Consider the following 18054-nt stretch of genomic DNA (forward strand, 5'->3'; position numbering starts at 1 on the left):
CACAAAATGATAATGATTACTGTTCTCATGGGGTCTTTATGAAGATTACATAAACTATGCCACATGAAACACTTAGTTTTACATGATAAGTGTACAATAGATATTGGCTATTAATCTATGGGATAAGTGAGCAAGTGAGAGGAATCAGAGATGATTTGAAGAAAGGACCCACTTAGGTCATATTGGTACCATTTTTAACTTAAGCTAGTAATCATTAGCAATTTGAGGCTATACAGGTTTAACTTTTTTTAAAGTCAGGATCAGGGATAAAGAGGGACATTATGTAATGATAAATGGGATGATTCACCAAGAAAACAACTATCCTAAATGTGTCTGCCTCAAATGATAGAATTTCAAAATACATGATGCAAAAACTGATGGCTCTAAAAAGAAAAATAGACAAATTAGCAATTATATTTGGAGACCTCCTGGACAACCACAATCAGTCAAAACTCACCTAACATGAAATAAATAACCCATCACTATAATCTTAATTTTAGAAGGTTAAAAACCTTCCAAAAAGAGATTTTCAGACCCAGATGGTTTCAACAGCAAATTCTACAAACATTTTACAGAAGAAAAATCACGAATTCTATGAAATCTCTGCGAGAAAACTTAAGAGAAAGGAACATTTCCCAACTCATTTACGAGGCCACATCCTGATACCAAAATCAGACAAAGATAGTACAAAAAAAGGAAAAGAAAACTATAGACTAAGATCCCTCATATATATAACTGAAAAAAGCAACAAAATATTAACAAATTGAATCCAGCAATACATTACAAAGAATAATGCACTGTGACCAAGTGGCCTTTATCCAGGAAGGCAAGTGTAAATATTTGAAAATAAATCAATGTAAACTACCATATTAACCATCTAAGCATGAAAAAACCCCACATAATCATATCAATTGACAAACTTCAACATTTAATCATGATAAAATCTCTCAGCAAACTAGGAATAAAAGGGAACTTCCTCAACCTGATAAAGGGCATCTACAAAAAAAAAAAAAAAAAAAAAAAAAAACCTACAGTTAACATCGCACTTGATCATGAAAGATGAAATGCTTTCTCCCTAAGATTAGAAACAAAGCAAAGATGTCCATTCTCACCATTTGTATTCAACGATATACTAAAAGCCCTAGCAAATGCAATATGGCAAAAAGAAAAAAAGAAATAAATGCATACAGATAGGAAAAAATGAGAAATAAAACTGTCCTTACTTGTAGATGACATGATAGTCTGTAAGGAAGATCCCAAGGACTCTACTTTAAATAAAACAAAAACCTCCAAGAACTAACGAATGAGATTAGCCAGTCACAGGATACAAGATCATGCATAAAAAGTGATCACATTTCTATATACTAGCAGAGAAGAATTGAAAACAGAAATTTAAAAAACAATACCATTTAAATATCTTCAAAAATAAAATGTTTGGGAATAAATCTAATAAACCATACAGGATTCATAGGCTAAAAACTGTAAAATGCTGATGAATAAAATAAAAGATCTAAATAATTAGAGAAATACCATGTTCACAGATTGGAAGATTCAACAGAGTAAAGACACCAATTCTCCCCAGACTGATCTATAAGTATAATGCAATTCAAGTAAAAATCACAGCCAGGGTATATTAGGTAATAGTTTTGCATAAATATTAAATTTCCCAAATTCGGTAATACTATTATGGGTGCTATAAGGGAAGAGAATATCGTTTTTCTTGCAAAATACATGCTAAAGTATTTAGAAGCAAAAGATTGTAATTTCTGTAATGTATTCTCAAATACAAACATATGTATATACTTACTTTTTTTTTTTTTTTTTTTAAGACAGAGTCTCGCTCTGTCGCCCCGGCTGGAGTGCAGTGGCCGGATCTCAGCTCACTGCAAGCTCCGCCTCCCGGGTTCACGCCATTCTCCTGCCTCAGCCTCCTGAGTAGCTGGGACTACAGGCGCCCGCCACCGCGCCCAGCTAATTTTTTGTATTTTTAGTAGAGACAGGGTTTCACTGTGGTCTCGATCTCCTGACCTTGTGATCCGCCCGCCTCGGCCTTCCAAAGTGCTAGGATTACAGGCGTGAGCCACTGCGCCCGGCCTATACTTACATTTTTACATTTAAAGATAAATCAAATGTAAAATGTTGACAATGGGTAGATGTAGATGAAGATTATACAAGACTTAATTAAAATAATCTTGTTTTGTCAAAATAAAAAGTTTAATTTAAAAACCTCCATCAAGAGTTTTTTATTTTATTTTATTTTATTTTATTTTTTTTTTTTTTTTGAGACGGAGTCTAGCTCTGTCGCCCAGGCTGGAGTGCTTTGGCGCGATCTCGGCTCACTGCAAGCTCCGCCTCCCGGGTTTACGCCATTCTCCTGCCTCAGCCTCCCGAGTAGCTGGGACTACAGGCGCCCGCCATCTCGCCCGGCTAGTTTTTTGTATTTTTTTTTAGTAGAGACGGGGTTTCACCGTGTAGACCAGGATGGTCTCGATCTCCTGACCTCGTGATCCACCCGTCTCGGCCTCCCAAAGTGCTGGGATTACAGGCTTGAGCCACCGCGCCCGGCCCCATCAAGAGTTTTTGTAGAAATAAACAAGCTGATTCAAAAATTTATATAGAAAAACAAAGAAACTACAAATAACTAAACAATTTTGAGAAAGAATAAAGTTAAAGGAATTATACCATCTGATTTTGAGACTTAGTATAAGACTACAGCAATCAAGACAGTGACGTATTTGTCAAGGAATAGATATACTGATCCACAGAACAGAAAAGAGAGTCAAGAAACAAACACATGAATATGGTCAATTGATTTTTGACAAAGATGAAAAAGCAATTCAATGGAGGATGAATAAGTCTTTTCAAGGAATGGTGTAGGAAAATTTGATGTCCATATGTGACAAAATGAACCTTGACCCAAACTTCAGGCTCTATAAAAATTGACTCAAGTATGACATCAACAAGGTGGTGAATGGGAGTCCATCACATCTCTCCAGAGCAACAAGAATTTGGCAGCCATCCATGGACCAAAGTACCTTGGTGGGAATTTTGGACCCAGGTAGGATGTTGCAAAACTCTAGTAGAGTCCAACACCAAGGAAGGCTGTTTTGAGAGGGCAGACCCACACCCAGGGTTGTTGACCGTGTTGAAGGTTACAGACCTGGAAATAGCCTCATCCCCCTGTAAACTCAGCTACAATGCCATTTGGCCTTGATTCTGCCACCAAAATCATCTTCCAAGGTGTCCAGGGGGAGTCACAACCATCTGTGCCTCAAGTTACAGGACTGCCAATCTTGGTCCCTGTAGTATACCCTGAAGCAGCCCTTATAACTCAGCTCTGGTCACACTCTGCTGTGGTATGGGAGCAATTATGCCTTCCCAGGGGCTTGCTGGGAGTCATGCCTGTCTGTGCCATAGGAAGCAAGCTTGCTAACCTTGGTACCACAGCAGATCCTGAAACAGCCCCATAACTTGGCTCCAGCTCCATTGTACTGTCCAGAGCAGTCCTGTCCACCCAGGAACCTGGCAGGAGGCACACCTGTCCATGCCCATGGAGGCAGGCCTGCAGGCCTCAGTCTTGGCTATAGACCTTGAGGCAGCCCTATGACTTGGTTCTATCCCTTCTCAGCCACAGTCCTGGGCCTGTCCTGCCTGCCCAGGGACCCACCCAGTGACCTAGCAGAAGCCCTCCCATAAACCTGCTGAAATCAGTCTATAAAGACTGATTTGCTCCTTGAAATGCACAGACACCAATGAAAGGCTACATAAATAACAAATAATCCAGCAAACATGACACCACCAAAGTAAACTAGTATAGCTCCAGTAACAGCCTAAATAAATGGAGATCTATTAAAGGCTTGATGAAGAATTCAAGATAGTCATCCTGAAGTGCAGTGAGTTGTGAGAGAACACAGACAACTAAACAAAATCAGGAAAACAACACATAAATGAGATGAGAAGTTTAATAAAGAAATAAAAACCATAAAAAGAACCCAAACAGAAATCCTCGAGCTGGTGTATACAATGACAGAACTGAAAACTAAAAGAAAGAGTTTCAATAGCAGACTTGATCATGCAGAAGAAAGAAATGGGTAACACAAAGATAGGTAATTTGAAATTCGCCAATTAGAGAAACAAAAAAGAAAAAAATGAAAATGAGCGAAGAAAGCATAAGGAACCTATGGGACACAATAAGCAAATGAATCTACTAATTATGGGAGTCCCATAATTTAGGAGAAGAAAAAGAGAGAGAAAGAAACAGAAAGCTTTTTTCAAGAAATAATGGTTGGAAACTTCACAAATCCTAGGAAAGAAATGGATATCAAGATTCATGAAGCTCAGAGGATCCCAAGCAAGATCAACTCAAAGAAGAATATCCTGAAGCACATTATAATCAAATTGTCAAAAGTCAAAGACAAAAGAGAATATTGAAAGCATTAAGAGAAAAGAGTTGCATCACATACAAGGGAACCTCATCAGCCCACTTCTCAGCAGAAATCTTGCAGGCCAGGAGGGAGTGAGATGATACATTCAAAGTGCTAAAAGATGAAAAAACTGCCAATGAAGAATACTATAACCAGCAAAGTGGTCATTCATAAATGAAGGAACAATAAAGACATTCTCAAAGCCAGGCATGGTAGCTCATGTCTGTAATCCCAGCATGTTGGGAGGCTGAGGTGGGAGGATTGCTTAAGGCCAGTTTGACACCAGCTGGGGCAACATAGTGAGGCTCTGTCTCTGCAAAAATAAAGCTAATAAAATTAGCCAGGCATGATGATGTCCAGCTACTTGGACTTCCAGCTACTTGGGAAGCTAAGGCAGGAAGATCGCTTGAGCCCAGGAGTTCAAAGCTTCAGTGAGCTATGAGCATGCCACTGCCCTTCAGCATGGGTAACAAAATGAGACCCCATCTCTAGCAACAAAAAAAGGCATTTCCAGACAAATAAAAGCTAAAGGAGTTCATCACGACTAGACCCACCTTGCAAGAAATGCTAAAGAAAGGTGTTCAAGTAGAAATGAAAGGATGCTAAGTAACAATATTAAAACAGACAAAAATATGGAACTCACTGGTAAAGGTAAATATATCATCAAATCCAAAATGGTAGTGTGTAAATCACTTTTAACTTTACATCTTTTTATATCATGTATCCATTAAAAAATTATTGCAGCTGTAGTTATTTTTAATACTTTTGTCTCTTATCTCATGTTAGAGTTAAAAATGGAAATCAAAGAGTATCTTGAAGCATATGAAAATGGAAACACATCAAACCAAAACTTATAGAATGCAGCAAAAACAGTTCTAAGGGGAAAGTTTATCATGATAAATACCTACATAAAGAAAAAAGAAATATCACAAATCAATAACCTAACTTTACATCCCATGAAACTAGAAAAAAAAGAATAAACTAACCCTAAGATAAACAAAAGTAACAAACCCTTAGCTAAACTAACCAAGGAAGAAAGAGAGAGAATATCAAATAAATAAAATCAGAAATAAAAGAGGAGACATTACAACTGATAAGACAGAAATACAGAGGTCATAAAAGACTACCATGAACAATCATACGCCAACAAATTGGATAATCTAGAAGAAATGGATATGTTTCTAGACACATACAACCTACCAAGAATAAATTATGAAGGAAGAAAATCTAAACAGATCAATGACAGATGAGATTTAGTCAATAATCAAAAACCTCCTAACAAAGAAAAGCCCAGGACCAGACAGCTTCATAGGTGGTCAGTAGTTCCAGACCAGCTCGGCCAACGTGATGGGTTTGAGACCAGCCTGGCCAACATGCTGAAAATACAAAAATTAGCCAGGCATGGGGGCATGCTCCTGTAGTCCCAGCTATTCGGGAGGCTGAGGCACAAGAATTACTTGAACCAGGGAGCAGTGAGCCGAGATCGCACCATTGCACTCCAGCCTGGGCAACAGAGTGAAACTGTGTGTCAAAAGAAAAAAAAAGAATTAATGTCATTCCTTCTCAAACTCTTCCAGAAAATTGAAAAGGCAGGAGCACTTCCAAACTCCTTTTACAATGCCAGCACTACCCTGATACCAAAGCTAGGCAAGGATACTGCAAGAAAAGAACATTACAGGCCCATATCCCTGATGAACATAGATGCAAAAAATCCTCAACAAAATACTAGCAAACCAAATTCAACAGTACATTAAAAGGATCATACACCATGATCAAGTGGGATTTATCCCTGGGATGCAGGGGTGGTTCAACATGCATATGTCAATAAATGTAATATGCCACATTAACAGAAGAAGAATAAAAATCATAAGATCATCTCAATAGGTGCAGAAAAAGCATTTGACAAAATTTAACATCTTTTCATGATAAAAACTCTCAGCAAGTTAGACATAGAAGGAATGGATCTCAACATAATAAAGGCCATATATGAGAAGTCCACAGCTAACATCATACACAGTGATGAAAAGCTGAACGCTTTTCCTCTAAGATTAGAAACAAGACAAGGGTGCTCATTCTGCCATTTCTACTCAACACAGTACTGGATGTCCTACCAAGAGCAACTACACAAGAAAAAGAAATAAAAGGCATCTAAATTGGAAAGAAAGAAGTTAAATTGTCTCTGTTAGCAGATGACATAATCTTATATAGAAAACCCTAAAGACTCCACCAAAAAATTGTTAGAACTAATAGATGAATTCGGTAAAATGTCAGGATATAAAATGAACATCCAAAAATCAGTTGCATTTTTATACACTGACAATAAACTATCCAAAAAAGAAATGAAGGTAAACAATTCAATATATAAAATATATAAAGAATATATAAAGAACTCATACCACTCAATAGAAAAAAAATAAAATAACCCTAAACTTTTTAATAGGCAAAGGACTTGAATAGACATTTTTCCAAAGAAAACATACAAATAGCCAACAGGTATATGAAAAGGGGCTCAACATTATTAGTCATCAGGGAGCTGCAAATCAAAACCACAGTGAGATATCACCTTATACCTGTTAGGATAGCTATTATCAAAAAGACAAATGATAAGTTTTGGTGAGGATATAGATAAAAGGGAGTCTTTGTACACTGTTGGTAGGAATGTAAATTGTTACAAATTATGGAAAATAGTGGGGAGGTTCCAATGGTAATGAAATTAGTGTCTTGAAGAAATATCTGCCCACCCATGTTCACTGCAGTATTAATCATAATAGCCAAGACGTGGGATCAACCTAAGTGTCCATTGGCAGATGAATGAATAAAGAAAGTGTCACACACACACACACACGAATATTATTCAGCCATAAAAAGGAGATCCTGCCATTTGCAATAACATGGATGAATCTGGAGGATATTATGCTAAGTGAAATAAGCCAGACACAGAAAGAAAAATACCATATGATCTCACTTAGAGCTGAATGTGGTGCCACATGCTTGTAATCCTAGCTACTCAGGAGGCTGAGGTGGGAGCATCACTTGAGCTCAGGAATTTGAGACCAGCTTGGGCAGCACAGAGAGAACCTGTCTCTAAATATGTATATTTGTAAATAAATATAAGTCAAATTCATAGAAGCAGAGAATAGAATGGTGGTTGCCAGGAGCTGGGGCAGAGGGAAAATAAGGAAATATTTGTCAAAGGGCACAAAATTTCAGTTACAAAAAGAAGAATTTCTGGGAATCTAAAGTATAGCAGCATGGTGACTATAGTTAATAATACTATATCATATGCTTGAAATTTGCTGAGTGGATCTTAAGTATGCACACCTCTAGCCACAAACACACACAAAGGGTAACTGTGTATGGTGGTGGATGTGTTGATTGATTTGATTGCTGTAATCATCACACAATGTATACCTGTGTCAAATCACCACATTGTGCACACTGAATACACACCATTTTTATTTGTAAATTATACCTCCATAAAACTGGTAAAAATTAACTTGAAGTGTATTGTAGATTTAAATGTAAAAAAAGAAAACTGTAAAATGTTTAGTAGAAAACATAGGGGAGGCCAGGTGCAGTGGCTCACACCTGTAATCCCAACACTTTGGAAAGCTAAGGCAGGAGGATCACTTGAGACCAGGAGTTTGAAACTAGCTGGGGCAACACAGCAAGACCCTGTCTCTACAAAAAAAATACAAAATAAATTGGCTGGGTGTGGTAGCATGCTCCTGTAGTCCCAGCCACTCTGGAGGCTGAAGTGGGGGGAATCGCTTGAGCCCAGGAAGCAGAGGTTGCAATGAGTTGAGCCGAGATCATGCCACAGCACTCCAGTCTGGGTGACAGAGCCAGATCCTGTCTGAGAAAGAAAGAAAGAAAGAAGAAAGGAAGGAAGGAAGGAAGGAAGGAAGGAAGGAAGGAAGGAAGGAAGGAAGGAAGGAAGGAAGGAGGGAGGGAGGGAGGGAGGGAGGGAGGGAGGGAGGGAGGGAGGGAGGGAGGGAGGGAGGGAAGGAAGGAAGGAAGGAAGGAAGGAAGGAAGGAAGGAAGGAAGGAAAATATAGGGGAAAAATCTTCATGACATGAGGTTAGACAAAGAGTTCTTTCAGCTTGACACCAAAAGCACAATCTGTGAAAGAAAAAAAAATTAATAAATTGGGCTTCATCAATATTAAAAGCTTTTGCTCTAAAAAGGACCCTGTTACAAGAATGAAAAGATAGACAGATTAGGAGAAAATGTTTGCAAATCACATGTCAGGCAAAAAACTTATATCCAAAATGCATAAAGAACTATCAAAAGTCAACAGTAAGAAAACAACCCAATTGAAAAACGGGCAAAAGATTTGAATGGACACTTCACCAAAGAGGATATGCAGAAAGCAGACAAGCACATAAAAAGCTGTTTTGCATCACTAGCTATTAGAGAAATGCAAGTTAAAATTATGATGAGCTACCAATGCACATATATTAGTTTTTTTCTTCATTTTTTTCCTTCTTTTTTCCCCCAGTGCGCATATATTAGAATGGCTTGGCCATCTTCACTACAAACTAAATTAGAAGTCTACCTATGTGAACTTCCTCTTTGATAACCAACCCTCTCCAAGACGCCTCACTTGAACGTGACAAGAGAAATTGGAACCATCTCCTGGTGTCAAGGCCATAATATCTAAGGGAGTGTCACACATACATAAATGCTTGTTCTTCATCATTCCTTTCTCAGGTACCCTTGCTTTATGTCACGGAACTCTTTTTCCATGAGACTTAGCTCTTCCACATTTGGCCTCTATTTCTCCTATATCTTTATTTATTTATTTATTTTTGAGATGGAGTCTTGCTCATCTTCCAGGCTGGAGTGCAGTGGCGCGATCTCGGCTCACTGCAAGCTCCGCCTCCTGGGTTCACGCCATTCTCCTGTCTCAGCCTCCCGACTAGCTGGAACTACAAGCGCCTGCCACCACGCCCGGCTAATTTTTTTTTTTTTTTTTTTTTTTTTTTTTTTTTTTTGTATTTTTAGCAGAGACAGGGTTTCACCGTTTCACCGTGTTAGCCAGGATGGTCTCGATTTCCTGACCTCGTGATCCGCCCGCCTCGGCCTCCCAAAGTGCTGGGATTACAGGCGTGAGCCACCGCGCCCGGCCTCTCCTATATCTTTAAATTCCACTTTTGTCACTGTGCACGACTCTAGTGACACTCAGGCTGGGTCTGGAAGCCTTGCTCTGAAAAAACGTTCCTGGTCTCTTGCCGGGTCATACCTGCAGTTCCAATAGGTTCCACAAGGGGGATGGTGTTACCCAGGTAAGGGCTCTTAGACCGCCTTTAGGACTGGTGGATAAATGAATGAGATAAAAGGTACACAACCAATCCGTCTATGCTATTAAAATAACATCACATTTAAATAACACTAGACATGCTGACTAAATAGTAATCATCAAGTTTACTACTGAAAACAGAAAACATTTTCTTATTTCTTTTTCAATCCGTCTACAGATATTTGTTGAACACATACTGTGTGCCAAGCTCTCTTCTAAATACTGGGGATACAAACAAAATGTATTTGAAAAAATACATAAAGGAAATGATATACTTAAGCTAACTTTAATTAGTGATGATTCTTATTTAACTTTATCTGAATTTTCTTCTGAAGCTTAATTGGCAAATTTAGTCCCCTCTTTGATGAAGGGCATAGACAGCAAGGATTTTCTCCGTGACAGGCTTCCCATAAAACTCCTCCCACCACTCTTTCCTGTCTAATTCGAATGCTTACAACAACCACCTCGATCAGTGCTTATGAGGGCAATTAAGCTTATTACAAAGGTTTCTTCTACTCCGTAACATGACTTTTTAAAGTACTGTCCACTCAGCCTTTTTCCTGCTATTTTCATTTATGTCCAAAATGCAAGAGACAAAGAGTTGGTAGGTAACTCCTGAGTTTCTTCTTCCCTGAAACTTTTATCTGCCATGACATGGTACCTGGTCAAAGAAGTCATTCCCTTAGCTAAGTCTTTTTTTATTCACCATATGTATACTCAGCCCCTCTTTCTCATGAATGCAGATTTTTTAATGGAATTCATTCCCACTGCTGTAAGATGTATCATGTTCACAGTTACAGCCTGCTATGGTCATTTGCTAACACAGACTTCCCCTTCTGAACCTTTGTGACACTTTTGAATGGAACAAAATGAACGTAGTAAAGTGGGTTTTTTGTTGTTATTGTTGTGTTTTTTGTTTTTTTGGTTTTTTAGAGATAGGGTCTTGCTTTGTTACCCAGGCTGGTCTCAAACTCCTAGGTTCAAGCTGTCCTCTCACTTTGGCCTCCCTCCCAAATTGCTAAGATTATAGGAGTGAGCCACCGCACCTGGCCTAGTAGAGCAATTTTGTTGTTGTTGTTTGTTTTGTTTTGTTTTGTTTTTTTCGAGACGGAGTCTTGCTCTGTTGCCCAGGCTGGAGTGCAGTGGTGCTATCTCAGCTCACTGCAACCTCTGCCTCCCGGGTTCAAGCAGTTCTCCTGCCTCTGCCTCCCGAGTAGCTGGGACTACAAGCGTGTGCCACCTCGCCCCGCTAATTTTTTGTATTTTTAGTAGAGACGGAGTTTCACCGTGTTAACCAGGATGGTCTGAATCTCCTGACCTTGTGATCCACCTGCCTCGGCCTCCCAAAGTGGAGCAGTTTTTAATCCATGTTTGCTTTTCAGCATCAAACAGCCTGTACACTGCGGGTAACGTCCCTGCTGGAATATGCAGACTTAGCAGTTCAGCACAGGAAAGTGGTTCAAGCTTTTAGAAAGAATTTCCAGAGGTCCCAGAATGGGGATTCAGCTACCAGCCCAATGTGCTCTTCTTCCCATTCAGCAAGCCATGCTGTCCTTTGACCCCAACTTCATGGTTCTGCTCTTTCTTCAATTGAGAGTTTGGCCATCAAGGAGACCCAGATCCAGGGGCTCAGAGGCCTGCCTAGACCACAGCAGAGACAAATGGAGGGCGAGGGGTTGGGGAAGAGGGGAGAAGGAGAGAAGGGTCCCACACCAGCCTAGCCCTGCTCCTGTAGTGTAGAGCAGAGGCCGGGGTTATGAGAAGTGTACTAAAACTTGAAGGGAATTGAAAGGTGTGAACCCTTTTTGTCTCCTCAGGAGCTATTCCCATTCTCCTTATACCCTACTTTCTGCTGTTCAGTAAGTTCTGGTCCTTGGCTGTGCTCTCCTTAGCCTGGCTTGCCTATGATTGGAACACCCACAGTCAAGGTAAGAGACAGGGGCACAATGGTCATCCTGTTTGGGCCAAGAATGGAAGCACAGGGAGAGGGAGGTGGAGGGAGAGAGGGAGAACCAAGGGTAGGGGAGAGGCGAAGGAAGGGGAGAGAGAAGGGAGAGCAAAGCTCAGCAGGGACAGAGGTCTCTACCACGTAGCTCAGGAAGAATTATGAGGTTGAGGTCTCTGGGCAGGTGCCCCCAGTCTCAGACTATTTTCCTGTCACCTTTCTGGTCAGCTCTAGAGGAGCAGGGGCTTCCTATGTCTTGGGGACTGGATTCAGGGACAGTACTTACAGTTCTGAGGTGTCAGAAGGAGGCCCCTCCTGTGACCTGAGGACTGCAGGCAGAACTCTCCTCCTCTGGGAGAGGTGGAGGGACTACAATGCCCTACGGACTCTTCCCTTCCCTTCTGTACACACAGGCGGCAGGCGTTCAGCTTGGGTACGAAACTGGACCCTATGGAATTATTTCCGAAATTACTTCCCAGTAAAGGTGACTACTCTTCCTTGGGGTGCCCTCAGTTCCTGTTGCCCAGACTCTTGCTCCCTACTCAGCTCCATGTTTTCAGAGGCTTTGGTGGTCAGCAGCGAAGGTCAAGGCTCTGAGTCATAATGCAAAGCAAGGGCCCAAGATGGATGGGCAGGTGGGGAGACAGGTGGATGGCAGCCTTTCCTGCACTGGCAAAGCCAGGTCAGCCTCTCTGACCATCGTGAGGCCTGGCAATCCTATGACAATGATGACATCCTAGTGTACAGGGATTTGGGGCTCCCGAAGGGAAACATAGGCTACCTGCTGGGATTTTAGTCCACACGTCGTTTCTTCCTTCTTTGTAGCCAATGCTCTGACTCAATCTCCCTCTAACAGCTGGTGAAGACTCATGATCTTTCTCCCAAACACAACTACATCATTGCCAATCACCCCCATGGCGTTCTCTCTTTTGGTGTCTTCATCAACTTTGCCACTGAGGCCACTGGCATTGCTCGGATTTTCCCATCCATCACTCCCTTTGTAGGGACCTTAGAAGGGGTATTTTGGATCCCAATTGTGCGAGAATACGTGATGTCAATGGGTGAGTATAAGAAATAATTAATTCTATTTTTTTACCTACTTCAAAGGTGCAACCCCAATAAGTCCTGACAATCATTCCCTGCTTGAAGAGTACATGATAGAAAATAAGTCCAGCACACCCTGGGCCCGTAACAGGAGTATGTGGCTAAGCATTAGTTTCTGTCCAAGATCTGAGGAGCAGGGTTTGGTTGGGCAGCAGAGGAAGTTATAGGCATTCATAAGAGTCACCAGGACTTTTTTCAGAGGGAGAACCAGAAGGCTGGAATTCAGGACCAATGCCAAAGTGCAAATCAGAGGATGAAAGCCAAGAACGAAACACAAATGCAGGGAAAAGCAGGTATGAATGGGATTGCTCCGGTGAACTTCACCAGGCTCTCTCTAGGATGTCAGTTGGCGTCTTTGGGCCAGTCATTTGTACACCATGGTGTCTTAAAAGCATTTTGAAGTCTATCATACTAGCTAAAACCCTCCTGGTCCATGACTTTTATCTCCTTGGAACCCCTTCACACTTGCATAAAATGCCAAGGGATAAAGGATAGGAGTTCATCAGAGTATCCAGAACAACTTCCCCATGCTCAGCTTCAGGTCAGTGCACTGTGACAAATGTCTCTCTCTCTGGACAAATAGTCATCCTTCTGGACACCAGAAAACACCTGAAGCCAAACATTAAAAGGTAAGATACATTTCTCTGGAGGGGCCAGGTGGGACCACTAGAGTCCCAGAGGATGCTTCTACTCTGCTCTGAGGTTAGCATGGCCCTGGAGTGGGAATCTTTCTCAATGGCTAGAGCCTGGAGGCAATTTCTGCCATCCCAGTGGAGAATAGACGGTGAGCGCAGGGCAAAGATGGGAGACAGAAGTGAGAAAGGCTAGATGATTGTTGTTAAACAACAGGGTGTCATTCACATTCCATCATTCATCTACATTTCAGTTTGGCTTGGGCAGGCTCACAGGTCTGCCTACTCTCCAGAAACCCCAGCCATTGGCTTCCCTTTGGCAGGTTACTCTTAGGGAGGAAGCAGGTTGCTGGTGACTAGCCTCGATTACCCCTGGAGGAGAGAACTCTGGAGGATCTCCAGTGTTGTCAGCCTGGGCAGAGTGGAACATGGCTGTGCTTCATGGGTAGAGAGGGATGAGGTGGGCTTAGATACTATTGATCTGAAATGCAGTAGGCTATGGATGGTAAGAGGCAGAGGAACTCAGTATAGACCCAACTGCAGAAGCACAGACCCCCAAGGCAAACGGCTGACCCTAAGGACCAACCTTAGGCTAGGGCAGTCATAACCCAGGACACCAAGGTCAGAGACAGAAAGGTGGAAACAGCAATCATCAGAAAACAGAAGAACTGTCTCTGACAGGAAGAGCCTGGGAAAACCCCTCACTCCATCCTCAGGCATGAAGTTTTTCTACCACTTGACCCTTTGGTTTCACAGGTGTGTGCCCCGTGAGTAGGTCAGCCTTGAAGTACTTGCTGACCCAGAAAGGCTCAGGCAATGCCGTGGTTATTGTGGTGGGTGGAGCTGCTGAAGCTCTCTTGTGCCAGCCAGGAGCCTCCACTCTCTTCCTCAAGCAGCGTAAAGGTTTTGTGAAGTTGGCACTGAAAACAGGGTAGGTTCCAAGGTTCTAGTGCTCTGTTGTCAGGGTGCCATAGACCCTCTGTAGCCCTCTCCAGAATGGTGCCTTCCCTAGGCACCTGTTAGAAGGCCCCCATCTTCACTCTAATTCCTTCCGTCTACCCCCTCACACTGTGCCTTAGGGATGTTTGGGCCTCCAGATACGTTTCAATGGGCACTTTTCTTACTCGAAGTTGGAGAAAGAACAGCAGAAGAAAACCTTTTACTTTCTGCCCATTGACCTGGTAGGCTGGAGGTCTGGGAAAGTGGGGCTCCACTCTATATCAGCCTGTTAACTGAGAGGCCCTGAGAATCTACCAACTGCAAGGGGAGGCACTAGCTTTGATGCTGTGAGGATCAAAAAGATAAGACGTGCCCCCAAAGAGTATATAATCTGGTTTGAGAAATAGACCTCATTCATTCAGCAGTTACTGAACACCCACTGTATGTCAGGCATAGTACTAGGCATTTAGGATACAAAAGTAAATAAGACCTGGTCCTTGCAAACTCACAGTTCAATATGGAAGACGACAGACCCATACACATATAATTACCAAATAAATACATGCAGAATCCTACCACTTGCTACCTAGACTACCACCCCTTGGTTTACTACCATCATCTCTCCCCTTGGATGATTATAACACTTCTAACTGCTCTTCCTGTATCCATTCCCACCTCCCCCACCCCCAAGAGTCTATTCCCAGCTTCATCCAGGATGATCCTGTTAAACACGAGTCAGATCATGTCACTTCTCAAAACGTTCCAGTGGCTCCCATGTCACTCAGAGTAAAAACCAAAGTCCTTATAAGGGCTTGCAAGATGTGGAATAATCTGGTCCTTAGCTGCCTCTCTGTCCTCATCACTCGCTCCTCTCACTCCTCTCTCATTCCATCACAGCTACACTGGCCTCTTTGCTGTCCCTCAAGCAAGCCACCCACTCCTGCCTTAGGGTCTTTGCTTTAGCTGTTCCCTCTGCCCGCAACACTATTCCTCCAAATGACTACTTGGCTCATTCCTTTATCTCCTTCAAGTCTTTGCTCAAATGTCTCTTCTCAATACGGTTATCCGACCATCTTGCCCTATTTTTTCCTGGTTACACTTATCTTCTTATAGATCATCCATTTTATTTATTTGTTTACTTACTATTTTCAATGTTTATTGTCTGTCTTCCTCCCAAAAAAAGTAAATTCCACGAAGACAGAATTTTAAAAATTCCATTGTATTTACTGATGCATCTCCAGGGCCTAAAACAGTGCTGGCACATAGAAAGAGCTTAATATTTGTTAAACAAATGGAACACTACAATGGAAATGTGTACAAAGTGCTATGTGAGCACCAATTGATGGAAAAATCTTGACCCAGAAGAGAGGTTTCATAGGTGGGTAACATCTGAATTGCGAATTGAAATATTAGTAGGAGTTTCCAGGCAGACCAAAAGGGAGAAAGAACTCAGGCATTCAGTGAGGACCTATGGCATGTCAGGCGCTATGCCAGGGACTAGGGGTTCAAAGACGAATACTCAGTTCTCGCCTTTGATTGGCTTGCTGTCTAAGGGGCGAGTCAGGCAAGTAAGGAGATGCCTGTAATACACGGTTGGGGCAGTGTTAGTGTAGAAGCACTAGATGAGGGGTACCTACTCCGCATTGGGGGAATTGAGGTGGTCAAACAAAGTTGCTTTAAGGGGATGAAATTGGGACTGAGTGCAAAACTGAATGAGCCGCATGAAGACAGAGGGAAGGTGGCCGGGCGCGGTGGCTCAAGCCTGTAATCCCAGCACTTTGGGAGGCCGAGACGGGCGGATCACGAGGTCAGGAGATCGAGACCATCCTGGCTAACATGGTGAAACCCCGTCTCTACTAAAAATACAAAAAACTAGCCGGGCGACCTGGCGGGCGCCTGTAGTCCCAGCTACTCGGGAGGCTGAGGCAGGAGAATGGCGTGAACCCGGGAGGCGGAGCTTGCAGTGAGCTGAGATCCGGCCACTGCACTCCAGCCTGGGCGACAGAGCGAGACTCCGTCTCAAAAAAAAAAAAAAAAAAAAAAAAAAGACAGAGGGAAGGCACTTCCGACAGAGGAAGCAAAATGTACAAAGACATAGATGAGAGAGTACAAGGCACAATTAATATGGCTAAGCAGATTGCAAGGAAAGAGTGGGGAGAGGAAAAACTAGCCAAGGAGTGAAGGCCAGAGCAAAAAGGCCGTAAGGAAGCAGCATGGTGCAAACTGAGGAGCTCTGCAAGATTTTGAGAGGAGTGGCATGTCCAGATATGCAGTTTACAAAGAACACTCTGGATGCTGGATGCAATGAAGACAGAGCTTTTGAGATTAGTTTCTTCCTATACCAGAACAAGGCAGAGCAGCAGCTCCCCTCAGAGAGTTCAGTTGGGAGAGTGGGGCATGGCAGGAATGGGACATGAGGCTAGAGATGTTTGGGTGCTTCGGTTCTTGTCCTATAAGGGAGAGGCTGGAGAGGTTTCCCACCTTGGAGAGGATTTTTCTGGGGACCTTCCTCAGAGAGCTCACACCCCTGCCTCTCTTCTTTGCAGGGCATACCTTGTCCCTTCATATTCCTTTGGTGAGAACGAGGTTTTCAATCAGGAGACCTTCCCTGAGGGCACGTGGTTAAGGTTGCTCCAAAAAACCTTCCAGGACACATTCAAAAAACTCCTGGGACTAAATTTCTGTACCTTCCATGGCCGGGGCTTAACTCACGGATCCTGGGGCTTCCTGCCTTTCAATCGGCCCATTACCACTGTTGGTGAGCTTTCCAGTATCTCCAGATGGCCTCTTTCTTCATTCACTTCCCACCCACTTTAAACCATCCATCAAGTCCAGGGGGACCCAACTCACATCTGGGATGGGCAATGGGTGTGGTTGAGAGCAGGGTGGGTAGGACAACTAAACAGATAAGAGTTGTGGCCATTCATGGATGTGACATCAGCATCTGCTGCAAGAGCATCACCATTCACACACATTCTGTCACCACTCTCCTGAGCTTGCTTGCATTCTCTTGAGCATGGGTTTGATTAGATGATCAGAGAACAGGGGCCAGGATGAGACTGGAGCAAAGGGAAAGAATGAAAGAAGGGGAGGAAAGCCAGATACTGAGTTTCAGTACATGGCTCCCAGTGAGGGATGGGTAGTTTGAGTTGAGGGGGGGGGACTCTGATGTTTGTCTCTTGTCTTTTTTCATAGTTGGGGAACCCCTGCCAATTCCCAGGATTAAGAGGCCAAACCAGAAGACAGTGGACAAGTATCACGCACTCTATATCAGTGCCCTGCGCAAGCTCTTTGACCAACATAAAGTTGAATATGGCCTCCCTGAGACCCAAGAGCTGACAATTATATAACAGGAGGCACATTCCTCATTAATCTACCCCCTAAGCCATGAGGGATCCAAGTAGAGTCACTGAAAAAGAAGAATTCCAGGAAAGGGAAAGATTGTAAGGATGAGAGAAGAGACCATCCAAACCAGAAATCATTTAATAAATCAGAGTTCTAGCAATAGAGTCCCCTCCCAAGTGGCTGAGGCAGGCTTAGGAGAAAGAACCAGAGGGGCAGGGGAGGACTGGGGAGGGCTGGACCTGCACTGTAGCTGCCTAGTCAAAGCAGACGGGATTCCCTCAGTTGTGCTAGAGTTCTAAATTGGCAATGCAGTTACACTGTTTCTTCTTTGAAAATAAAGTTCTAGACATATAAAACAGGAT

At 42.6% G+C, this 18054-nt stretch overlaps 1 protein-coding gene across 1 annotated transcript in view; it reads left to right on the forward strand.

Moving 5' to 3' along the window:
* Positions 1-17697, forward strand: part of DGAT2L6 (diacylglycerol O-acyltransferase 2 like 6) — a 34781-nt gene extending 17084 nt beyond the window's left edge. Inside the window, exons 2-7 of the mRNA XM_010384132.2 lie at positions 11545-11655; positions 12086-12156; positions 12529-12733; positions 14165-14339; positions 16894-17105; positions 17543-17697. Coding sequence (XP_010382434.1) covers positions 11545-11655; positions 12086-12156; positions 12529-12733; positions 14165-14339; positions 16894-17105; positions 17543-17697 — 929 coding nt within the window. The remainder of the gene's footprint in view (positions 1-11544; positions 11656-12085; positions 12157-12528; positions 12734-14164; positions 14340-16893; positions 17106-17542) is intronic.
* Positions 17698-18054: the final 357 nt, after the last annotated feature.

Source organism: Rhinopithecus roxellana, chromosome 7, assembly GCF_007565055.1.
Source record: "Rhinopithecus roxellana isolate Shanxi Qingling chromosome 7, ASM756505v1, whole genome shotgun sequence".
Lineage (NCBI taxonomy): Eukaryota > Metazoa > Chordata > Mammalia > Primates > Cercopithecidae > Rhinopithecus > Rhinopithecus roxellana.